The 27,033-nt window shown below is 37.0% G+C and overlaps 1 protein-coding gene across 1 annotated transcript in view; it reads right to left on the reverse strand.

Annotated features, from left to right (window-relative positions):
• Positions 1-27,033, reverse strand: part of Rnf17 (ring finger protein 17) — a 110,471-nt gene extending 83,438 nt beyond the window's left edge. The window contains exons 1-6 of the mRNA XM_050129100.1: positions 26,733-27,033; positions 23,845-23,939; positions 14,103-14,182; positions 11,432-11,543; positions 10,037-10,108; positions 4,118-4,218 (exon numbers count right to left, since the gene is read on the reverse strand). Coding sequence (XP_049985057.1) covers positions 4,118-4,218; positions 10,037-10,108; positions 11,432-11,543; positions 14,103-14,182; positions 23,845-23,939; positions 26,733-26,928 — 656 coding nt within the window. The 5' untranslated portion in view covers positions 26,929-27,033. The remainder of the gene's footprint in view (positions 1-4,117; positions 4,219-10,036; positions 10,109-11,431; positions 11,544-14,102; positions 14,183-23,844; positions 23,940-26,732) is intronic.

Below are 27,033 nucleotides of genomic sequence, written 5' to 3' on the forward strand. Positions count from 1 at the left end.
CTATCATTTCATGAGAACTTTGGGAAATAGCATTTTTTAAAAAAGACATTTTATGGCTTTTTCTGGAAGCAGGAATACAGTTCCCAATTCCTCAACTCCAACCAGAAGGAGAACAACAGAACTGACTGATGACATTAGCTAAATCTGTTTTGTGCTGTCTGAAGGACTGATCTCTTGTCTTAGATCTAAGGCAGTGGAAAAGCATGGGAGATGCTCAGGGGCACTGCAGCAAGACACATATACAGGGGTAAGAGATTATAGGCAGATATACAATAGATAACTTGAGACCTAGGAGAAGCTGAGATTCTTTTGAAAATTAAGATATAAGAGTAGTTGTGTATACTGAGGAATTGACAAAGTCACACTTGGGCCACTCAAGAGTAGACCTACCTACTGTACCTATTGGTTTTGTAGGAGCCTAGGCAGTTTCGTGGATGCTCACCTTACTAGACCTGGATGGAGGTGGGTGGCCCTTGGACTTCCCACAGGGCAGGGAACCCTGACTGCTCTTTGGGCTGACGAGGGAGGGAGACTTGATTGGGGGAGGGGGAGGGAAAGGGGAGACGGCGGTGGGGAAGAGACAGAAATCTTTAATAAATAAATAAAAATTAAAAATAAAATAAAAAAAAGAGTAGACCTAAAGCCTTCATCTTACACTGATCCTAAAGTTTAGAATGTTCCAGCTATTCCATGAAAAGTGTTCCAGCAAGAATCAAGCTATAAAGACTGAAAAAAGTTGTTAGTTTTTCACGCCCAAGTTTCAACACAAACACTACAAGGAATATGGATATATAACAACTACAACATAATATGGCTCACTCAAAGGAAGAGAACAGAATGGTAGACTTTCTGAAGAAGCATAGGCAATTGACTTTGTAGACTGATTTGAAATAACTGTCTTAAATATGTTCAAAGAAACGAAGGAAAACCCCAAAAAGGAGAAGAAGTTAGAAGAGTGGCCTAAGAATAATAATTATAATATTAAGACAAAAAGAACATGAAAAGGAATCAAGGCTGCAGGTGCAGCTCACTGATAGCATGACTGCACAGCATTAGACCCTGGCTGGAGATCTGGGCATGGTGGAATACACCTGTAATCTCAGCATCTGAAGGCTGAGGCAAGAAAATTCTGAGTTTGAGGTTAGCATAGGCTACATGGTGGGTTTGAGGCCAGTTTGGATTATACAACAAGGCCTTGTTAAACAAACAAACAACAACAATAAAAGTAGAAGGCAATGGTGGAAGCAGAATCAAGAAAAAGCAAGGTTAGAAGAAAGGACAATTAAAATTGTTTCCAGAAACAATAACAACAACAACAGCAAAAAGAACGAAAAAAATTAAAAAAAGAGAGACTACAGAACCTGTTAAATATCAACAGGCAAACAGAAGGAGAAAGATCGAAGGAAATAGTAAACCCAGAAAACAAGAAAAAACAACTTCCAAAATTTAATGGGACAAAGATTTATGAACCAACTCCACATAAAATAAACACAAACAGTCAAACTTTTGAAAAGCAGAGAAACAATCATGAGACCAAGAAGAGAAATGTAACCTGTCATACACAACAGATTCCTCTAAGATCCCTGGTCAAACTCTCAGGAGAAACTGTCAAAGCCAGAAGGCAATGGAGGAATATACATAAAGTGTGGAAAGGAAAAAAAAATCTGTGAACAGAATTTCATATTTAGCAAAGCTGTCTTAGAAAAGAGGCAGAGGACTGGAGAGGGATGGCTCAGAGGTTAAGAGCATTGACTGTTCTTCCAGGAGAACCAGATTTGATTCCCAGCACTCACATTGAAGTTCACAACCATCTAGAACTCCAGTTCTAGGGAATATGATGCCCTCTTCTGGCCTCTATGGGCACTGCAGATACACGGTGCCCAGACATACTTGCAGTCTAAACATCCAGACACATAAACAATAAAGAAAAAAAAATCAGTTAAAAAAAGGGGGAAAGATGAGAGACAAACAGGAGAGGAGAAAGACAGAAGGAAATAGGAAAACCACAAAACAAAAACACAAGAAAAAAACATGGTTATCAATAAGAAAACAACAAACACTGTTCAGGATGTAGAGGGAACATGAACTTTTGCACACTGCTGATGAGAGTGTAACGAGTCCAGCTATTACGGAAATGAGTTAGGAAGTTTCTCAGCAAAGCAAAAATAAAACCACTGTACAATCCAGATACAACAGTCTTGGATATATGTTTGTGGTAGTTTGAATGAGAATGATCCCCACAGGCTAATATATTTGAATATTTGGTTCCCAACTGGTCGGCTGTTGGAAAAATTTAGGCATGACCTTGCTGGAGAAGGTGTGTCACTGGGGACCGGCTTTGAGATTTCAAAAGCCCAGGTTAGATCCTGGCTCTCTGTCTACAAATCAAAGAGTTCTCAGCCATTTCTCTAGAACCATGTCTGTCTGCCTGCCTGCTGCCAAGCTTCACACTATAACAATGGACTCACCCTCTGAAACTGTAAGCAAGTGCCCAACCAAATGCTCTCTCTTAGAAGTTGCTTTGGGCATGGTATCTCTTCACAGCAATAGAAAAGTGACTAAGACAAGACCTAAAGTAACTTAAGTGTGCTTGCTAGTTTTTTTTCTTTTGTTTTTGTAAACTTGACATAAACTATAGTCACGAGGAAAGAGGGAATCTCAGTTGAAGAACTGCCTTGACTGGCTTGTGGCTACATCTATGAGAGATTATCTTGACTAATGATTGATGTAGAAGGACCTAACTGACTGTGAGCACCATCATCCCTGGGCAGGTGGGCCTGGCTGTATAGGAAAGCTAGCTGAGCATGATCCAGAGAACAAGCCAGTAATAGAAAGCAAAGCAGGGCAGAATCAAAGTCAGAGGTCTAAGAACAACACTACAAAAGAAAGCACAGGGAGAGGAAACCAAAAGCATAAACTGTAACAAAAAAAAATAACAAATCAGTCGACTTCATAAAAATATTTGCATCTAGGTACATTCTTCAATGGCAGAACACTTACCTAGCATGCACAAAGCTGGGTCTAATCTGTAGCACCAAAGGGGATAAAACAACCATTTCATGCGCTGGGCATAAAATGCCATAAAAATTTAAGGAGATTAAGGGCTGGTGTAGAGACAAATGGACAAATAGCATTACTAAGCACACTGCTTTAGTCCTATCAAAAATTTTATGAGCATTTCTTGAAATGTATGTGATTAAACATAACATGTCAAATATCTTTGAAAAAATAATATTAAATTACTTTTTAGTAACTGCCTATCAGAAAGCCTTCTTTTCTGATGCAAATAATGAAAAATTGACATGACATGAGGAAATGACATGGTCATGTAGAAGAAAAGTTGTTTGTAGCTCCCCAAATATGTGAATTCTGTAACATGAGTTAGAAAATTTTTTTCTTTGTTAATTGCTTTAAGAAAGAAATGTGGTAGCTCAGACCTGTAATAGTACTTGGGAGACTGGGGGAAGAGGATCATGTACTTGAGCTCAGCCTAGGCTACAGAGCGGTACCCTAGCTTTAAACACACATGCACACACACATATGTGTGCAAATGAGGGGTGGGAAACCGAGGCATACTGAAAGAAGCTTGTTAACTCTAAAGTTAGCTTTAGAATTACAAAATAGACAGAATTTTGGAAGTATAGAAAAATTTTCACTTGAACTTCTGAAAGTCAGTCTTTTTGTTTCTTTGAGGCAGAATCTCACACTGTTGCCCAGCCTGTTTTCAAATGCACAGAAACCTACCTTCCTCAGCCTCCTGAATGAATGCTGTGATTAGAGGCATGAGTCACCACTCCCAGCTAGAAATGAGCCTTTAAGACTCACCTACTGCTGGGCAGTGGTGGCTCACACCTTTAATCCCAGTACTTGGGAGGCTGAGGCAGACAAATCTCTTTGTGAGTTCGAGGTCAGCCTGGTTTACAGAGCAAGTTCCAGGTCAGGCTCCAAAGCTACACAGAGAAATACTGTCAAAGAAAAAAAAAAGGCTCACATACAACCCTCTAAGCTTATTTTAAAGTTACATGTTACTGCTTCCGCCTATCTGAACAAATGAGCAGAATGACAAGTTAATATTAAGAACACTGGTTTCATCAAGTTTATATTTTTAAGTTATTACCTAGAGTTAAGAGAAGCAAGAAGTTTATCAAATTCTTTCTCCACAACCTCTGTTAGACTGTGTGTTTCCTCTCTTGTTTGATTTTGTGTGCCATCAAGCATCTGAAAAAAATAATTCAATAAACTCACCTGGTATTTTTACTTTGGAGTAGTTGTATCATCAATATATTGCTGAATGTAAAAGATACTTTTCAGACTTTTCAAAAATAGCCATGGAGGTGATAAGATAATAAACAGAGCAAACAATTAAATTCAACTTTATCTTCTGGTGCTTGTCAGCAAGATCACATCTTCTAAGCATTTTTGTACCAATAATTTGATAAAACAAAGAAAAAACCAAAAATACCTAAAAATCCGCTGATTTTATAAAACCTTTTTCTTATTCCTTTTTGTCATTACAGAACAAAAGTCATTTTCAACAACAGAATTTCTCTACAGCAGTATTTCCTAAATTACTGAAACACACAAACAAACAAACAAAAAAAATCCCTAAACCAAAGTTAGAAAACACACTTCAGCTCTTGGTGCAGACCTAGGGTCCCCCAGTTCTTCCACTCCTATCTCCAAACTTAAGTCTTACTGCAGGCAGAAGGTCCTCCTTCCACCTCACCTTCATTCCCCAGGGATTCTGCTTCTTGGTGTGGACCCAGGTTTCCCTAGTTTTTCCTGTTGCCTCTTCTCAGCTTTTCTTCCTACCCCAGCTCTATTCCTTTGTATCATCATCCATAGACCAATTCTTTACCAGGGACCTCACAGCTACCACACTGGCCTGGGATTCAGAATGGGCACCAGCAACCAAAGAATGAATATCTATCCTGCAAAGACAATTGCTGATATCGACATGAAGAAACACCTCAAACTGCAGAGTCCTAGATACCAGCACAAAACCACAATCATGAACAGTCAAGAGAATACGCCTCCTTCAGATACCATTAACCCACTGTACTAGGCCCTGAGAAATGAAATTTAAACATAAAACAAAGACTTCAAAACAGTAATTACAAATATGCTCAAGAACCTTAAAGAGGATAGAAGTAAATGCTTTAATGAAAATATAGACAATTAGCTGGGTGGTGCTGGCGCATGCCTTTAATCCTAGCCCTTGGGAGGCAAAGGCAGGTGGATCTCTATGAATCTGAAGCCAACCTGGTCTACAACAGCTAGTTCCAGGGCATGCACCAAAGCTACACAGAGAAACCCTGTCTCAAAAAACAAAATAAGTAAATAAAGTAAAAGAAAATATAGACAATTGAATGAAAGAATAAAACAATTCCAGCACAACTCTTAAATAAATTTAACTTCATATGAAAACACATACACACAAAAACTGGATAGCTAAAACAATTCTGAAGAATTGTTGGAGGTATCACCACCCTTGATTTCAAGTTGTATTACAGAGCTACTGAAATGAAAATACATGGTATTGGCAAAACAAACAAAACCAGACATACACATTGATTAACGGAACTGAAGAACCAGATACAAATCCACACATATATGAACACACCATTTTTGACAAAGTCAAAAATACACACCGGAGAAAAGACAGCAACAATTGTTGCTGGTCAAACTAGATGACTTCATGTATTAGAATGAAAATAGATTCCTGTTCTATTACTTTGCACAAAACTCAACTCTAAAGACTCTGTACTGGCTGGTCAGCTTGACAGCTGAAAAGGTGTACGGCAAATAACACATCATTTAGGCAAAGGGCAGCCTACAGAATGGGAAAAGATCTTTAACAATTACACATAATTAGTTTCTAAATATGTAAAGATCTAAAATACAACATCAAGAAAGCAACCCAATTAAAAACGGGGTACAAGACAACAGAGTCCTCAAAAGATGAAATACAAATTACCAAGAAACAAAGAGATGTTCAACATCCTTGGTCATCAGGGAAATGTAAATAAAAACTACTTTTAGATTTCATTTTACTTTAGTCACAATGGCCAAGATCAATAAAACAAATGACAGCTCAATCTAGCAAGAGCACTTCATTCTGGTGGGAATGCAAACCGGTACAGTCACTATGGAAATCAGTGTTTCCTCAAGAAGCTGGGAATGAATCTGCCTCAAGACTGAACTCTACTGTTCTTGGGCATACACCCAAAGGACTCTGCATTCTATTACAGAGATAATTACTTACCATTTTCACCGCTACTCTATTCACAACAGCCAGAAATTGGAAATAGCTTACAGGTCTCTCAGTGGATAAATGAATAATGCAACGGTGGCATATTTACACAATAGGTTATTCAGCTATTAAGCAAAAAATTAAATTATAAAATCTGTAGGTAAATGGATGGAAATAGAAGAAAAAAAACATCCTTAGTGAGGTAACTCAAACCCCAAAAGAAATATTTTAATGTTTTCTCTTATATGTGAATGCTTTAGCTTTTAAGTTTTTCAAAATGTATGCCAATTCAAGTAGCAACAGATGTTAGGTACCTGTAAGGTATTAGTGGGAAAGAGAGCATCTCACAAGGAAAGGGAAATAGGACAGAGTTATGGAAAGAAAATGGGAAAACTAGAATAGGAGGACTAAAAAGGGATTGGGATGGAAGAGAAGGGTAAAGGAGGGAATATGGGGAAGGACAACTAACAAGAAAGGCTGTTTTTAAAACTATATGAAAGCCTACTACTGCAGAAGCTTCTTAAAAATATGTATATGTATTAAAGAAATATAGAGTCACCAAAGAGGGAGAGACTAGACATCTTATGTCACCAACTAAAACCTTCATTGCCAGAAATGGGTTATAGTTTGTCATCACAGGGTAATGCCAAATTATATATTCACTCTCTACAACCTGACAGTATGGCCTTATTTGTTGAAGACAATGCTTACTTAACGTCATCAAACAATGAGAAGTTGAGCTGGTGCCTAACTAGAAACTTCACCCCAACTGACTAGCATTCATGGTACTGGAAGGTACTCTGTATGCTACTAGAGGAGAAAGGCAATCATCAGTATCACCAAGCTACAACTCCTTCAACCTACAACAATGACCTACCTGCAAGGCATACTGGATTTTTAGTAGCATGGATGTTACTTACAGGAGTAGCAATTGCTTTTGATTATATTTAAGACCCACTCCATGAAATGGAACCCATAGCCGTCACTGTTTCAGTGACCGAGAACCTTAGACTAAATAGGTCATGGGCCCTAGAGGAAAATCTACTATTCTTCTTCTGCTAAAGCAGTGGTTCTCAACCTGTGAGTCATTCAGATATTCTGCATATCAGATATTTAAATTACAATTCATAACAGTAGCAATATTAGTTAAGTAGCAGCAACAAAATAATTTATGGGTCCTCACGACACAGAAGGACTTATTAAAGGGTTGCAGCATTAGGAAGATTGAGAACCACTGTGCTAAAGGACCATAGTAATAAAATAACTAGAAATGGTATACTGATATACTCACAGATCAGTGCTTTACTCAGCCCTCATCAGAAAAGCTGAGGAGATGGGAACTAATATAGAGACCCACAACTGGACAGCATGCGGAGAGTGAGACACTTTGGAGCAGTCAGTCCTAAATGAAATGTCTTCAACCCCCTACTCCCATCCCCCACACACTCAGGTATATGTGGAAGAGGAGAAAGAAAGATTCTAACAGCCAGAGGTAATGGATGACTATAACGATGACCCAAGGAAACAAGATCTAGATGCAACAAAGACTGATGCAAATATGAACGCTGACATTGTGGAGGCACATACAAGATCCACACAGGATCAAGACAAACGCCCACACTAAGAAGGGGAAGTGGACAGTAAGCTATCTGCAATTGATATTCAGAAGCAAAGAGAAGATCCGTTTTCTCCAGTGGAATCTCACTGGGTATATCAACTACACTTCAGGGCAGGCCCCATGCCCAGGAGTAATTGGCCAACACAAAATAAACTCCATGGTAGATTTGTGAATTTGTTGTTTCATTTTGTTTTGGCTTTTTTTTTTTTGTCTTATTGGTCTTTGTTTGTTTTTCATGTTTGTGTTTTTGTGGGTTACTTTGGTGCTGTTTCTTCTTTTCTTTTTGAAAGAAAGAGTGAAAAGTTGGGTGGGTAGAGAGGAGAGGAGAATCTGGGAAGAATTGTGGGAAGGAAAATATCTGATCAAAATATATGAAAAAAATTTCAGTAAAAATGTATTTAGTAAAACACACTACATGCTACATTCTATTAAAAAAAACAAAACAAAAAACTTGAGTAAAAATGTTGGCTATTTTATGTTTATTTTAAAAACATTAAAAATTTTTGTTTGAGATCCATGGCCTCTATCCTGCTGTATTTTCTCTTTTGGTGTGGTCACGCCTACCTTACCAGTCTCAGGAAAGCACTTTGAAGCAGACCACTACTTTGCATTGTACAGGACCCCTGCTGGAAAGGAATTCAGGATGAATGGCTCACCTACTTCTGATGGCACAGGGCTGATACTGGAACTATGAGGTTTGGGGATGACAGGTTGGGGTAGATATACTGCATATTATTAAAAAAAAAAAAAAGGAATTGGATTTGGAGTAGAAGATGGATGGCTTGGGGCTGAACTGTGCCCATTCAAATTCAGATATTATGTCAACATAGGGGAGCTTGCAAGCACAAGCTTGTCATCACAGGTAACATTCTTTGCCCCTGCCTTTTCTCGAGGTCTATCTTTCTCATAACTCTCACGCCATTACTATTATTGTATTTCTAATTCATTTTGAGGAAGCTGACTTTTTAAACATGAAGTATTTAATTATATTTCTACTTAGCAGTAACAGTTTGAAAATGAAATTAAGGAAGCAATACCGTTTACAATAGCAACAAGCAGAATAAAATACACAGCATAAATTTAAACAAGAAAGTTCAATATGTGCTCAATGAAAACCAAAAAAAAAAATATTAAGGATTTAACAAATGAAGGAATACTCATTGAAAACTTTTTTTTAATAGTGAAATTTAATCAATCTACAATGTCTCCCTCTCTTATGTAAAAAGTTGTAACAACATAACCAGCTAAAACCACTGAAATCCTTAATTCTAAAACTTTTGGTAATGGGTGCTTAAGGGGCTAGTTTCTTGTTAGGCAGAGCAAGCAGCTCTGTTGGAGAACACAGCCAAACAAGGGGCAAATTCTGCAAAGATGAAAAAATCCAGTTTACAGAAAGGACATATCCTGATTCCTCATAATCTCTGATTTTATTAACCTTCTTAGAGTAACAATGTTACAAACCCAATCCTGGCAGGACAGTGTAGTTTTCAATTTTTCTGCATGTTTCTCTATTATTATATTATTGCTTTTAAAAACTGAGTATAAAACCTAACCTCAGTGATACACATACAAGTGTGCACTTTTACAGAGGTCATTTGGCTGGGGCTGTAGCTCAGGGGCAAAATGCTTGCTTCACATGCATTACAATCTAGCTTCATCCTCGGCACTGTCACACCCTCCTCCCTAAAAAGAGGAAATAAGTGGACTTATTAAGTGAAGGCACACAATCTCAGGAAGGAAAAAAACACGCACATGTTCTCGCTTATATGTAGAACATAGTGATATATGTGTATACACATGTGTAAGTGTGTACGGAATAACATGTAGAAAGAGAACAAGAAATGGTAAATATTAAGAGATGAAAAAGGATATAAGCTTTGGAAGAAGTTATGAAGCTAATGGTTATTTTAGTTCTAAACATGCCGTGGATTTCCGGTATATATTCAATAGTGAAGTATAAAATCTAACATGAGGTGTGGCAGCTTAACAGTTTCTGTACTAACCATGTAGAAGTTCAGGGAGATGTACAGACTTTAGATGTGGTGAATTTTGGTGTATGATGTTTTTTATTTGCAAACTTATTATAATAAAGTTTATTAAAAGTGTGTTTTTTTTCATAAAGAGGCCATGCTTTACCTCCTGGTAGAATTATTCAAAATGCTTACTTTGACAGCATTACTTAATTGTTCAAAATTACAGCCTGCTATCTTCAGTGCCTCATCGATCTCTTCTGTCTCCTAAGAGAAAGAACAATATACAAATATAAAACACAAAAATAGATGTCTAGCTACATTATAATTATAAAAATTTGAGCTGTAATTTTGGTTACAAATGCGACAAAGATCACCAAAGGAGTATAAAAACACGCAACAATAATAAAAATACAATCCCGCTTATCTAAAATTTGAAAAAAATAACAATTTTATTTCCACGCTATGAATAGAAACTCAGGACCTCAGGTATGCTAGGCACCATTCTACCACTGAGCTATATCCTCAGTCAGTAGAGGAACTCAAATATGTAGACCAGACTGTCATCAAACCTGCAGTAATCCTCCTGCTCCTGTCTTTATAGTGTTGAGGTTACAGTAATAGACCACCACACCTAGTGACCCGTGAGTCATCTGTTTCAGCCTCCCTAGCGCTGCTAGTACAAACATGTGCCGCAAGGCCACCATAAAGATACTACTTAACAGTAAAACTGCAGCATGAATCCAGTCTCCAATTTAAAATTATCTCAGAAAATGTATCATGAAAAATAAATAGAAACAGTTTTTAAGAAAAGATGATTATAAATATGGCTCTGTTAAGAGTTTAACTTGATAATCAGATTTGTAACACACATTTGTAATCAGAGCAGTTGGGAGGTACAGGCAGGAGGATCAAATCATCTTGAACTATGTAATGAGTAAGTTCAAGTCCAGTTTGGACAACATGAGGTTCTGTTTTTTGTTTTTAAATTAGAGTTAAAACAAAAGAGAATGAATACAATTTAGACTTCACTCCCCTTTTCAAGACCAGTAATGATTTTTACAAAAAGTCTCTACTTCATTTAGCTTCATTTTAGAGTCTGTTCTATTTCTAAGCTCAATTTCAGCAAATGTTCATCATTAACATTATTCAGAATCGTAAAGTAAAATTCAATCTTCAACAACAAACATCATTATCAATAACAAATGCAACTAGGCCTCTTAGCTGTCATTAAAATAATTGAAAAACTATAGTCAGAATTTAGAAAATTTTAACTGTACATGTTTCAGGGCATTTGGATTAAGTAACTAAGTTAACAGGAAAAAACTATAGTCATGTAAATATCAAGAATTTCAAAATCAAGGCAGTCAAAGCATGTCTCAGGAAAAGGACTTACAAACAGGTTTGTTATAAACACAGGCTAAAACTGTTCAAGCAGAAAGCAAAGCAAAAAATTCAAGTGAGGAGAGTGGATTTGTTACTTTTAGTCTTCTAAAAGAATCAATAATTGTAGGAACCCTGAGAGGAAATGTTCAGCTACTCAGCATAAAGTTTGGTTTCACAATGCTTCATGACCAATGTTTTTCATACCGACATTACAGCTGACATGCTTGAAACAGTCCTGTTTATGGAGGATGAATGTTCCAAATCAACAATTAGCTGGTCCATCGTCTTTTTAAGGTCTGAAGAACAGTTCTTTACCCTGAGAACGTCAAGCATGTTATTTGAAATACAAGCATGAATATAATCTCCATTGCATTCTCATTTTTATTCTCTATTAAAAATAATCCAGATGATAACTTATAAGAATATGTTCTCAATTATCAATAAGGAAAATCCATGAATAAAATTACTTTCACATAATTTAATTTTAATATAAATTTAACTTAAGCAAATTCCTAAAATACCACGTTTTAATTTCTTAGGCACCTTATTTACTTGGTATTTGGGGGAAGAAATACTAATAATGACTGAAATGTTTTAAGCTCATCAATTAAAGTAATGCATGCATACAAATAAGTACTTATATGCAGAAATGTCAGCTATTAAAAGTGCACTGATAAACAATGGGTAACAAGAGACCTTATTTCAGAAAACTTGAAACTCCACATAACACAATCCATAAATAAAACTGTCTAAACCAAATTGCATTTAAGAATGAAGAGCTATTAATATAAATTTATGTAGAGCGTTTAATTTAAAAACTGGTCATTTAGAACAAAGTTTGAACTTTTACTAGACATTACACATATACAGACAAGAGTACAATTTGATTAGCTTATATGAGATTTTAAGTCAGAAATTTTCAAAGTAAGTAAAGGTCTTTGAAGTAAAGCACTCAACACAGCAATGACTGGCTAGCATGGAGGAGGAACTGCCTCCGTTGGTGGGAGTGAGCCATCATCATCTACCACAATCTCTATTCTTTGTTTAAACTCAGTCAACACTGTTCAATAAATTATCTGTTTTATTTTTTCAGATGTCCAAATTGGCAACCCCAAATTTGATAAAAATGGCCACTCCATGGAGAAAAGATCTACGATCACCTAGTCACATGATTCCTGAAGTTGTGTTCTCATCATTTGCAGACCTCATGAAGAAAGTGACTGATGATTATGTTTGTAGGTGAGAGAAGTACTGTGACTGTCAACACCTAGATGTCAAACTTCAGGTGAGAGTTTTCCACCCAAAGATACAACTTAGCTTCTCCCTAACTTATTAAAACATGAAAAGAAAAACTACGGTGGTATTGTGAAAATCTAGTAATTCAAGTTCAAAGAATTTGAGATTTTAACTGGATAGACCAGGAAGAACTAGAGAGCAAGGAAAAGTATGGAAGTGAAATGAGATAGAGAGAAGAAAACAAGAGAATTAATAGGGTAGTAGCGATGGAAGACCGGAACAGACATAGAACAAACTGTCAAAGCAACAATATGTAGGAGGTAAATGAAAAACAATATGATAAATCTGGATAACTTCCTTGGTATTATTTATAAAATTAGTTCCAAATGAGATAGTTCCTTGAAAACTCCTATATTTTTAAGTCTAGACTGACTATTATATTAAATATTATTTTAAAAGTTAAAATCCAGCTGAGCAGTGGTGGCGCATGCCTTTAATCCCAGCACTCGGGAGGCAGAGGCAGGCAAATCTCTGTGAGTTCAAGGCTAGCCTGATTTACAGAGTAAGTTCTAGGACAGCCAAGGGATACACAGAAAAACCCTGTCTCAAAGAAACCAAAAAGAAAAGTTAAAATCTATGTAAATATGAGCAACTATGTAAATAAGGTCCTAGAAAGCTGGTGTACTGGCTAGTTTCATGACAACTGACATAGCTAGAGTCATCAGAGAGGAGGGAGCCTCAACTGAGAAAAATGTGTACATAAAATTGGTCTGTAGGGCAAATCTGTTGGGCATTAGTGATTGATGTAGAAAGTCCCAGCTCAGGAGTGGCCTTACCCACAATGGGACTAACATATGAGTTCAGAAAAACTACAGAAAATATAAAAATATGCTTTTTATCTAACAAACATTACATGTTTTCTCTGTGTATTGCTCTAGGGGTATGGAGAGAAATAAGATGGGTCTGTGCTCTTAAATAGGGTTATAGACTAGCAGGGGATTTTGAAAAGGTAAATAATTAAGGCCATAAAATAACAACATAATGGCTGTATAAATATGCTTAAAAATCTCTATAAGGATAAAGGGGTGAGTATGATAAAAATATATGCATGTATGAAAATATAATAAACTCCATATAATATATGGAACTAAAATATCTAATTCAAAGACAGTATTCACACACACAGCCTATGTTCTTCCACTCTTTTATGTGGCTAAATCACAAAGAAGAATGGAAAAATAAGGGAACTCAAAAGTTGCTATTTTTCTTTTTATAATCACCTCTCAACCACATTTTATCATCATACTGTATTTCTACCATTCTAAAGATCAACAGAAAAGTATTTCTTTCTTTATAACTTACTATCATTCAGCTGCGATAACTTTATCTAATTCTGGAACTCAGCCTCCTATTTGAAGGCTTTCTTCACTCTTTTATTTTAAATAAGGACAAACTAATGCTGCTTCTTTTGAAGCTGGACCCTACATTCCACTAACAGTCAGGACAAACTAATGAACTTAAATAGCATTCTATAAACAACAGGCTAGAAACGCATTTAACAATAACATTTTAACAATAATTTTAAAATTGTTTAGAAATACACCAAGTGTTAAATGCTAAAGTGTCCACATGAACATACATTTTAGGTTGCAATGCTTCCAGAGAAGAATCTTCTTTAATAAATCCATGACCTTGATTCATACTGACAGCTGTATGAACCTTAGGACAAAATGAGATTAAAGAAATTCACGTTATTCAATAAATTCTGCTAATACAAAACCCAAACTATTTTTTGTGTGCTATTCATAAATAAAACTGATAACTATAAAGATTCTGAAATTCTCTGTAAGTCAAGGGAAAACTGTACTTTTGGTTTTACATTAATTAATATGGGTAAAAAATTAGCACCCTAATGATTAAACAGAACATTAAATTTACCAAAATAACTTTTAGTTACAATTCTAAAGGAAATTATTGCAACAACACTGTAAAATTTGCTATTAAACTATACAATGAATGATATCTTTACTGTATTCAAAAGTGCAAAATACTATCTAGTATAAACTCTAAAAACATTACTGGCTATAAAACAAATATTGAATAAATGAATTATTCCCATTTTCTGGAGATAGACTTAAAATCCTAAAGTTATCCAAATATAAAAAGTAGTCAAGCGTGGTAGCACTGGCCTGTATCCCCAGCTACAGGGGGCTAAAACAGAGGGATCTCAAGTTCAAGAACAGCAATGGGTAACTTAGCAAGACTGTTTTTTAAAAATCCTAAAAAAAAAACATAAATCAAAATGAGCAAAATACCAGTAAGACAAAAATTGCCCAAACAAAGCAAAATGAAGCAATAAGTCTATAAAAATACCATTGAGACCTTTTGTCCAACTACTCCTAGGAATGGGACTCACCCTGGAGTGTGGTTAATATATCCAGTAAGACTTCATTGGAAGAAACTGATTTTTCCTTTGCCAGCAGGTATCAGCTACATAAAGCGTCTTGGTTAGGGGTGGGAGCCTGTGTTCTCTTTCCTCTGGCTTACATCTTTTTGCCCGGTCTGCATTATTCCCTGAACCTGGGAGATGTGTCATTTGTGGCCGGGCACTCAACAGTCATGTATTATCAGTGTTTTCTGACCACTGAAAAGAGAAGCTACTCTGACCAAAGCTGATAGCTGCATTAATCTATGGGCAAAACCACGGCTGTTTGGAAGGCACATCGTGTCTGTTTAGCAAATCAACAGCACAAGATTCCCTATTAAAGACTTCCTTCCCCAGTGATGGCTTTTTGACCAGATTTACAGTACCAGGTGTGACTTCCCTCTTGTGCAGCAGACATCAGATCTAATCAGAAAGACATCGACTACCCATAACAGACTGGCCACTATTAAACCAGTGGGTTCATCTTGCCTGGATGATGGATTGAACTCACGGTCTAAAGTTGAGTAAGACGACTGATGACAGTCAGCCATCGCAACTCCTGGCACGATGAGGGTTAGCCAACACAGAGGAAGCTTCTAGCCCAGTGCCAGCTTGATTTCTCTAGGCTCTCTGCTTAAAGCATTCGGTGTCTTCAGCAATAGTATTTTATCATTGAGTTCTGGTGGGCAACCAAAGGCAGCGGCAATTACCTGTATTGTTTAGAGGCTTCCGGGGTCTTCTTTGACCAACAACTCATAGAGAATTGACCAGTTATGAGTCTACAGTCGCCACACTAACACTGAATTTTTTTTTTAAAATAACCTTTGGGGGACAGTTTTATCCATTCACAAAGGGTACTTCTGTTAAAACACTTATTTGTGATTAGTTTATCAAGTATCAGATTTTCTTATGGTCTTCTCATATACCTTTAGTTTCCAATCCTTTCCTCCATTTCCCTGCTCCCCCTCCGCCATTAAATCTTCTTCTCATTCCCAATGTTTACCCTTCCACTTTTGAATCACATGTTCTACTTTCCTTTCTTAAAGAATCCCTCTCCCATGGGATCTTTCCTAGTTTTCCTGGGATCTACATGTACCCACTTATACAAAGCTGCACATATATGAAATTTAGAAACTAGCAGTGGCATTAGAGAACACATGGTGTTTGTCTTTCTGAACCTGAGTTATCTCACTTAATACTTTCCAGTTTTACCCATTTTCCTGCAAATGTCATAATTACATTTTTCCTTATGGTGTAATAAAATTTCACTATGTATACATATCACATTTTTATTATTCGTTTATCTGCTAATGAATACCTAGGCTTTTTCCATTTTTCTTGTTAGTATGAACAGAGCAACAATAAACATGCACATGCAAGCAACTCTAGGGTAGGATATAGAATCTTTTGGGGATATGCCTAGGGACAGAATACCTGGCTCATATTTTTAGTTTTCTGAGAAATTTTCACAGTGTTTCCCATAATGAAGCCTGGTTTCTCTGCATCCTATTAGATTTTGGTGTGTTGTATATTCACTTTTATTCAGTTCTAGAAATGGTTAGTGACTAACCCATCATTTAACAAACTTTTTATTTCTAGCTTTATTCTGTTGTGGTCAGACAGACTATAAGAGACTATTTCAGTTATCTTCTATTTGGTGAGACTTCGTGTCTCACTAAAATGTGTGTAAAATGTGTGATCTGTTCTATAGAAACTTCCATAGGATGCTTAGAAGAATGTCTAGTCTGTGGTGTTTTACATAATCTATTTGATCTATATATAATATCATTTAACTCTGATGTTTAGTTTTCAGTAGAATATATCTTGGTGAGAGTCACCCATTATTATTGTGTTAATAATAATTACATGTTAAAGTTAATTTGTAACTTTGTATCTAGTATTTATAAACTTTGGTGCACGTATACTTAGAATTCTTGCATTTTCATGATTGCTCTTTTAATCAGCAGGAATTTACTTTATCTGTTCTGACTAGTTTCATTTTGAAGTCTATTTTGTTATAAGTTAGAGATGCCTATTTGTTTCCTAGTTTCATTTGTTTGAAATACTTTTTTCAATAAACAGTTTATCTTCAGATGTGTATCTTGGAGGAAGAAAATAGACCTCGTTGTTTAATCAAATCTGCTAATATGTGTCATTTGATAGAGGAACGAGAGCATTAATGCATAGGGTTATTATTGAAAGGTATAAAATTGACCTAGGTCAGAGCAGGCCTGAGGCAGTGAACTCCACAAGAGCAGGACTGATCCAACAACCTGGGCTGGAGTGGGCTTGGGATAGTGAACTTCACAGGACCAGGAGCAGATCCAGACCAGGGACATTTACAGAAACAGATCTAAGCTGGCAAACTAGACCAGAGCAGTCCTGAGACAGCAAACACCAGGAGTGCTGAGAGACCTCCAGGAACACAGAGTGACCAACAGGGTAACTAGAACCATGGCACTGACTGTACTACAAGGAACAACCATCTGAGCCTCGGATCCACTGGCACCTAGAAGATTAATCACCAGAGTCACAGACAGCCCCAACCACACCAATTAGAGAATAAGATGAGTAGACAAGGTAAGAACACGTGCAACACCACAAAGAGCAACACGACACCAGTAAAATCTAGAGGCCCTACAACAGCAAGTCTTGAACAACCAAATATAGGTGAAGCAGAAGAAAATGACCTAAAAAATAACTTCAGTAGAATGTTGGAGACTTTTAAAGAGAAAATGAGAAATTCCCTCAAGGAAATGGAGGAAAAGACAAACAAAAAATTGGAAGACATCAGCAAATCCCTTAAAGAAAACCAAGAAAAAGCAATCAAACATATGAAAGACTTGAAAACTGAAATAGAGACAAACAATAAAGAAAACACAAGCTGAGGGAATTATAGAAACAGAAATCACGAGAAAATGATCAGGAACCACAAATGCAAACATAAACAGCAGAATACAAGAGATGGAAGAGAAAATCTCAAACGCTTTAGAAATAATAGAGGAAATAAACTTATCAGTCAAAGAAAACATTAAATCTAACAAAAGCTTAACACAAAATATCCAGGGAATATGGGACACCATGAAAAGACCAAACCTAAGAATAGGCATAGAAGGAGAAGTTCAACTCAAAAGCACAGAAAATTTAACAAGAAAACTTTCCAACCTAAAGAAAGATATGCCTATGAAGATACAAATAGTTTACTGAACACCAAACAGACTGGATCAGAAAAAAAGTCCCCTGGCCACATAATAATCAAAACACTAAACATACAGAAAAAAGAAAGACTCTTAAGAGCTGCAAAGGAAAAAGGCCAAGTAACATATAAAGGTAGATCTATCAGAATTATACCCGACTTCTCATTGGAGACCATGAAAGCTAGAAGTTGTGGTCAAGCATTATGCAGACATTAAGAGACCATGAATGCCAGCCCAGACTACTATACCCAGAAAAACTTTCAGTCACCATAAAAGGACAAAAAAAGATATTCCATGACAAAGCCAGATTTAATCAATACCTAGCCACAAATCCAGCCCTACACAAAATACTAGAAGGAAAACTCCAACCCAAGGAAGTTGGCTATATCAACAAAAACACAGACAATTGATGATCTCACAGCAGAAATCCCAAAGACGGGAACAACACACAAATTAACATCACCAACAATAAAAACTAAATTAACAGGAAATAGCAATCATTGGTCATTAATATCCCTTAATATAAATGGACTCAACTCACCTATAAAAAGACACAGGCTAACAGACTGGATACGAAACAGAATCCATCCTTCTGCTGCATACAAGAAACACATCTCAACCTCAAAGACAGACATTGCCTCACAGCAAAGGGTTAGAAAAAAAAATATCCAATCAAATGGACCTAAGAAAAAAGCTGCTACAGCTATCCTAATATCTAACAAAATAGACTTCAAAGTCAAATCAATCAAGAGACAAAGAAAGACATTTCTTATTAGTCACAGGAAAAATTCATCAAGAGGAAATCTCAATACTGAACATCTATGCCCCCCAATACAAGGGCACCCTCAAAGCTTAAATCATACATTAAACCCCACACACTAATAGTGGGAGATTTCAAAACTCCACTCTCACCAGTGGACAGGTCATTCAGACAAAAAATTAGCAGAGAAATAAGGAAACTAACAGATGTTATGACTCAAATGGACTTGACAGACCATCTATAGAATATTCTATCCAAACAGAAAAGAATATACCTTCACCTCAGCACCTCATGGAACCTTCTCAAAAACTGACCACATACTTGGTAACAAAACAAACCTCAACTGATACAAAAATAACTGGAATAACCCCAGGTATCTTATCAGATCACCATGGTTTAAAACTAGAATCGGGCCCCAAGTGCTTTTACTTGCAAAGCCACCTTTCTAGCCCCAAATATATGCTCTTTATAACACAAGTACTAAAACATATACGTATTTATGACTGAGATGTAGAAAGGTTTTTTTTTTTTTTTTTTGGTTTTTCGAGACAGGGTTTCTCTGTGGTTTTGGAGCCAGTTCTGGAACTAGCTCTTGTAGACCAGGCTGGCCTCGAACTCACAGAGATCTGCCTGCCTCTGCCTCCCAAGTGCTGGGATTAAAAGTGTGTGCCACCACCGCCTGGCTCTGGTTAAAAATTCTTGGAAGCTAGGAAGAAGTAGGAAACACTTCTGAACAACAAAATACAATAAGCATTAGAGGTAGAGAAGACCTCTAATAGTCTTCTATTTACACAAGACAGTGCTAACCCACTGTATAAAGTAGCCTTACAGTTAAGAGAAAAGATAACTTCAAAAGAGGATATGCAAAGGCTCTGTTAAGGACCCTCAAAGGAGAACAACTAGTAAGTCACATGTATGATACATGAAAAGTCACTTTTTTCAGGGTTCTCTCTCTCTCTCTCTCTCTCTCTCTCTCTCTCTCTCTCTCTCTCTCTCTCTCTCTCTCTCTCTCTCTCTGTTTTGTTGAGACAGGGTTTCTCTGTGTAGCTTTGGAGCCTGACCTGGAACTTGCTCTTGTAGACCAGGCTGGCCTCGAACTCACAGAGATCCGCCTGCCTCTGCTTCCAGAGCGCTGGAATTAAAGGCATGTGCCACCACCCCCGGCATTTATCAAGTAAAATTACAACTTAACAAGGTGGTACCTTTTCCCCCCATCAAACTGCCAAACATTAAAATGAACATGACAATTCAAAATGAATTTCAAAATTTGAATTTTGGAACTAGCAATTACAAGCTTGCTGACAGGTTGTTTTTTTTTTTTTTAAATGGGAATGGGTTTTAGAAATTATACAAACCTTGTATTAATTAAAATTACTTTATTACATATCCATTATTATGGACTTTCACAAGAATGGGTAAATGTTGTAAAGAGATAAGGCAGACTACAGGATTCTATTAATTGTCATTACTGTGAAAGGCAAGTATTTGGTATGGAAGAGTTGTTAAGTGAAGATTTTTTTTCCTCAAAATTTATTTTTTATCTTTTAAAAATTATTTGTATTTGTGTGACTGTGCATGTAAGAGGAGGTACTTGTGAAAGACAGGGGCATTGGATCCCCCAGGACTTGGGAGTTATAGATAACTGTTCTGCCCAACATGGGTGTTGGGAGCTGACCTCTGCAAGAACAGTATGTGCCAATAACCACTAAGTCATCCCTCTCCAGTCCTTCTTCCAACATTCTAAGTAAAATGTGCTGCCTATTATTATTCAGTTAGTTAGGTAAGAAAATGTTACTATTAACAAACCACACTATATTAAATGATATTTTAAAGCATATCCTCAAAACTGAGAGCTAAAAAAAAATCTTAATTTCTGGTTAATTGTGAAATTCTATCTCTACTTAATCTTCCTTAAGCTTATCATTTCCTAGTAAGAGGTTACTGTAACCAGAAACAGATGTGATAAAGGACATTTCTTTTAGAAAATATGAGAAAATATTAAATAAAATGATGCAAGATTTTAGTTAAAACTGTATAAAGAATCCTAACTTAAAATGCAGGTATTTAATAATATGTATTATTAAATAAATGCACATGTGCATATATATGTATATGATTGTTTTGCCTGCATGTATATCTACATACCATGTTCATATCTGGGATCTGTGGAGACCAGAAGGGGAAGTTAGATCCCCTGAAACTGGAGTTACAGATAGTTGTGAGCCACCATGTGAGTGCTAGGAATTGAACCTCAGTCTTCTGCAAGAACAGGTACTCTAAATGGCTGAGCCATCTCTCCAAGCCCTGCCACTCGTCTCTCTTAATTTTTATTTGTTACTTTTGTTGCTTATAAATGAAAAAGTGACCTTTATTAGTAGTGTACACTAAATATGCAAAGCACTGGTGTTCCTGGGACGTCTCATAGTGCACATTATGCACCTTGGTCATACTCACTCATGCACACCCCCAGCTCTTCCCAGCTTCCCCCTCTCTGGCCTCTTCCTTCTCCCAGATAGTCATTTATCTGCTTTTATGTCTTTTTTCTCCCCACTTGATTACAAACAAGTCAACTTTAACATGTTTCTTCTATGATTCTCATCCCAGTGATGTATATAAAAAGGCTTTACTGTCCAAGACAACAAATTACTTAATTACTTAAAATTTCTTAATTTACTTTTTTTTTGAGACAGGATTTCACTGTATAGCTCTGAATATCCTAAACTCACTATATACTTGCCTGACCTTAAACTCACAAGAGGCCTGCCTCTGCCTCCAGATTGCTGGATTAAAGACATGCATGGACCACCACAACCAACTGCATCTGAAATTTTTTATAGTGATATTTCTAATCATATGGCAGTTTAATAATATATACTAATTATCTCTTTATTTGGATGATGATTTACCTTTCCCTTGAACTAACCTATTTTGAAAGTAGTTTAAAGGTCAAGAAAATGGCAATATTTCTAGGGTGCTATTTATATGATCCTATCACAATACAGAATCTGTCATTTTGCTGTATAAAATTATATAGAGGTTATTATCAATAACTATTACCAATCAAAAGTGGGTATGGGTAATAGGAAAAAACCATACAACTAGGAAAAACAAATGTAAGCCAATATTGAACTAAATTCAGAAGAACAAAATGTCAATTATAAATGGAATAGTTTTTGGTTTAAATTTTAAGTAAATAGCATTTGATTTCCATGCAAATATAACTATAAATTATCTGTGAATACAAGTCTTCAAAAACCTCAATATTTAGAGCATAGATACCATTCCAAAGTGATAAACCACATTTCTTAAATTCAGATTGTTGACTAAATTTGGAGTAGATTTTTTTTTTATTCTCCCTATACATTATTCCAATAAGTCTTAGGTACCAACACAAAAGGAATGGCTGCCAGTTTCAGGAAGACTTCCCAGAGATCTAAATAGGGACAATCCAGCAAATCTCAAAATACTGAATATAAACCTTATTACTGTGTCTTAGGGATGGGGATACAGAGGAAAGGATGAGACAGTTCATATCCCTCCCAAAGTAACAATAAAACTAGTCCAAATGTTTCAACCCTAAAAATAAAGTCATTATTTGTAAATACATTCTAGATACTATGTTATTCGAAATCCTAAGAATAAGACACAGATTACTTGGGACAAGGGCAGAGATGGTCCCAGGTGCCTTCTCTTTTCCTTTCCCTTCATGTACATTTCCTCCATCACAAGACTGAATCTGTCAAAATCTACCACCATAATAATGGGAGATGAGGGACTCTGTCTTCATATAACCTCCACATCTGAAGAATTCCATGTCATGAAGATCAAAGTGTACAGGAATTTCCCACAATAAAGGGCACAGATTGTAATTCCAAAGCAGACAAGACAGCAGATATTCTTGTTATAATTAAAGCATTCACAAATTATAGCTTATATAGGTGGATTGTATATAACTTGGAAGCCAATGAACCTACAACTAAATATTAAAAGGTTATTTTAATGCCCTGGAAGTTTGCAGAGTATGTTTATAGCATTCAGTTGTGATTCTTAAAATCATGATATGAAAAAGCAGACATTATTCCCATCTCATGAGAGCAAAAGCTCAGAAGAGGCTGACAAAACAAGAGCTCTATTTTTATCTACTCCTCCATATTAAATACTGTCCTGCTGGGGAACAATGGCCATAAATCCAGTCCCTGTCTCCAGTGGAATGGTAAACTTACAGAATTTTACAGTCAGTTCTGTGGAATGTATTATAGAAACCAAACGGTGTTTGTATTTGTCCTAAATGCAAAACACCAATTTGTTCTCACTTTCGAGGGCTGAAAGATTTTAGCCCTAGGTTATACTTAGTATTTCTGGGGTAAATATTACCATCCAGCAGTTATTTTGCTTTTCTGTCTTTGTACAGCACCATGTCTCTACAAACGACCACTCAAAGATGAAGAGAAGCAGAGTTCCAAGTCTGTTTGCAAGGTTTTGGCATAGAAAATGGGGAAGTATTTTTGAAAGGAATATACTACACTGATATAAATAAAAAGAGGTAAGTTTTCCACCAGTGTCTCCCAAGAGTCAAAAATACATGGGCATTATCTATGACTTTAATTTACTTTCTTCATCACTTTGAAGAATGAAAAAATGATAAAAGTGTTTACTTTGCATTGTAATGTTTATGTCTTATGTACATGTGAACTCGTCTGTGCCTGAGAGTGCACATGTATGCATCACTGTATGTGTGTGAGGTCAGAGGAGAAACTCATCGGTCTCTGACATGGGTCTGGGGGATGTGAACTCAAGTCCTCAGGCTTGCTCTGCATGTACTTTGAAGATCCATCTTTCTGGCCCATGGACAATTTTATCTTCTGTTAATGCTTCTTTATGCAGAGACTAAACAGTCAAAATATAAGCTTGTAGTTTCTGATTTTGAAACATTTTAGTTGTCTAACATTTTTATCTATAACAAGAGGAATCATTAAATATGAAAGGTTATAAAACTTACCTCACAATCAGGGCATTTACTTGTGGTATATTCTTGAGTTACTAACAGGCACCGTTCACAAAAGGCATGTCCACACTGAAACTCATGGTGGTGACCTAGTGACGAAATTTCATCAATTAAACATTTTACAATTTGTTCATATCTAATGGGGGAATAGCTACCCATCAAAGGGTAAATTCAAAAAGTATTCTATCATACAGGAAAAGATACCTAGTTTAGTTAGATTGTTTGACTTATTAAAATAACATTTAGGAGAACTGACCAAAGTCAAAGGGGGAGGGGAGAAAATAAGCAAAATCATGCAGGGCTATATATTTGCACGAATCCAGTTTTGAACCTATACAACTATGAATTTTCCATCCTCTTACAATCATACAGAATGTTCTGACATTTTATTTGACCTCTGTAAATATGTCGAACTGGCTGCAAATATTATGTCTAATCAAAAGATGGGAAAACATATTGATAATTTGGCTAATTAAAAAGTTTAATCCAGACTCCAACCTTGTTTCCATGTCCAACTTCATTCTGTTTGCTAACACTACCCTTGGCTAATTTACATTTCCCATCTTATGAAAAGGTTAGGGAAGGCTGAAATGGAACACTGATAAGCATTCTCGCATAGTAATCTAAGATGTCAGCAAGGATGAAAACCAGGACAGAAGCCAGATGTTACTATTTTTATACACATGACCCACATTAAGATTATTTTTGTAAACCTAACGTTTATGAAAAGTACCATAACCTCGGTTGAAAATACAGTATCAAGATGTCAAGATGTAAATGTGGACCACTGAGATGGTTCAGTGGGCAAGGGTGCTGTCTGCTAAGCCTGATGGCCTGATCCCTAGAACCTACACAATCGGAGAATTCTTCTTCTGGCTTTCAAATACATGTATGAGTATACTACACACACACACACAAAGAGAATGATAATGTATTTGCTTTTTGGGGCGGGTTCTCCAACTGGTCTGGAGCATGTCAAATGGGCTATGTTAGCAAGCAACTAAGCCCCAGAGATCTGTTTCTGCTTCCCCAGATATTTTAAAACAAGCTTTCCCCCTCCCCCGTCAAGTAGCAGGCACACACAGGGTACATAAGACATACATGCAGGCAAAACACCCTTATACACAAAATAAAATTATTATTCTTAATAAAGGAAATTAAAGTTAGTAATGTTTTGATAGAACACATTTATGGAACTCTTGCTGAATTATAATATCACCAATTTGACTTTTTACTAAAGTATTTTGTTTCATTGAACTGAAAGTAGGCAACAAATTTTAAAGTCATATTTATATTTCAGAGATAATATTACCAAAGCAATAAAAATTCTCAATTGTTTTGATAAAATTTCTGATATTGTCCAAGTTGGCCTATAGTATACTTCAGCTTACAAAGCATAACTATTTTACCAGTTGAGCATTTCCAAATCTTGTAAGACAAATGCACAGACAAACCACTGGCTTTAAAAGGTTATACTTAAGAACCTTTTGTAATAATTTTCACCTTAAGATGGACATTTTCTAGGCTGGGCGGTGGTGCCGCACATGCCTTTTATCCCAGCACACGGGAAGCAGAGACAGGTGAATGTCTGTGAGTTCCAGGCCAGCCTGGTCTACCAAGTTAGTTCCAGGACAGTCTCTAAAGCTACAGAGAAACCCTGTCTAAAAAAAAAAAAAAAAAAAAAAAAAAAAAAAAAAAAAAAAANAAAAAAAAGGACATTTTCTAACAGAAGCATTGATCAAAACTCCAAATAGGGCCAGGCCCTAGTGGTACAAGTCTGTAACCCTAACTACTTAGGAGGCTAGAGCAAGGGCAGCTAGTTTGCCTAGCATGTACAAGGATCTGGGTTCCCTTCCTGGTACTGAAAAACAAATGCCTCCATAGAGATGATACTCCCCATGGAAAATGCTACTAGCTTTCTCTACAGGAGGTTCTGTCTCCTAAATGGTGTCCATTTTGAAAGAGCCCACTGAACTTTGCTTTTAAAGTAGAAACAGGAAAAGGAACAAAACTTTTTAGTCATTCCAGGTGTTTAGAGTCAACAACTCATTCCTGTTTAAGTTCTCTAAAGTACTCAAGTTACATTAAAATAACCTGAATTTAAATATTCGTTTTGTAGATTGTAAATGAGCTTACTAGAAGTATGGTGAACAAAGGCAAACACTCTGTACTGTCACCTCAGAAAACAAAATCCATATCACAAGATTCACAAAAGGATCTATAGTTTCCCAAGCAGTGCGTTAAGATAAACTGGGCCTCTTTATCTCATTTATTTATTTATTGATCAACTGCTTTTCAGTCTACTTGTTACTCCTACAAGAAAAACTACCCAGGAAAATCAAGTTTCATTCCTTCTTGACCACAGGATCACGCAACATTTGTTTTTGTTTTTTCAAGACAGGGTTTCTCTGTGTAGCCCTGGCTGGCTGTCCGGGAACTCACGCTGTAGACCAGGCTGGCCTCGAACTCAGAGATCTTCCCTCCTCTGCCTCCTGAGAGCTGGGATTAAAGGCATGCGCCACCACCACCTGGCCTGTTTTTTTCTTCTTTGTTTTGTTTTTGCTTTTTTGTAGCAAAAGGAGGAAAAAATTTGAGGAGGGTGACTCCAGTCAATAATACACTTCTCGGCCCTCTCTTTCATGAGTCTACCAACTGGCGGAAGTGTGGGGGAAAGTGCTCCGGAGACTTGGCAGTGGCCTGGGAAGGGTTAAGGGCGTCTCTGTCCTTCTGGGTGTGTGGAGAGAACCTTGAGGGGCACAACCGGGCACAAGCCATGGCCCCTCACTCCCTCTCGCGGCCTGACCTCGCAGGCCCAGTACAACTCCCACAGACGCCAGCCCGCTTACCCCACGGGGATACCCAGCAACCCCCAGGCTCCTCACCGGAGGCCACCAACACTTTTCTTCCACACCGAGTGCACTGGCACCCCGAAACACCCTGCGCACTCTTACTCCCCACTTTGTGGCAGGAAGACGCGCTGAGCCCGGTTGTCGAGGCCTCGGCCGCCATCGCTCCTCTCTCGGTGGGGAGCAGCAGCACGTGCGAGTCCCAGCTGCCCTTGCGGCAAGGACCAATCATAGGCGCTCGTGGCCAAGGTAGCCAATCAGGAGGCAGAGAGACTAGGTTCCCTCCCCAGGTTACTTCTGCGTGGAGCTGGGCTTTCGGTTTTATCCTGGCCGCCTG

Source organism: Alexandromys fortis, unplaced genomic scaffold, assembly GCF_014885135.2.
Source record: "Alexandromys fortis isolate MF-2015 unplaced genomic scaffold, M_Fortis_MF-2015_v1.1 scaffold_308, whole genome shotgun sequence".
NCBI classification, from domain to species: Eukaryota; Metazoa; Chordata; class Mammalia; order Rodentia; family Cricetidae; genus Alexandromys; species Alexandromys fortis.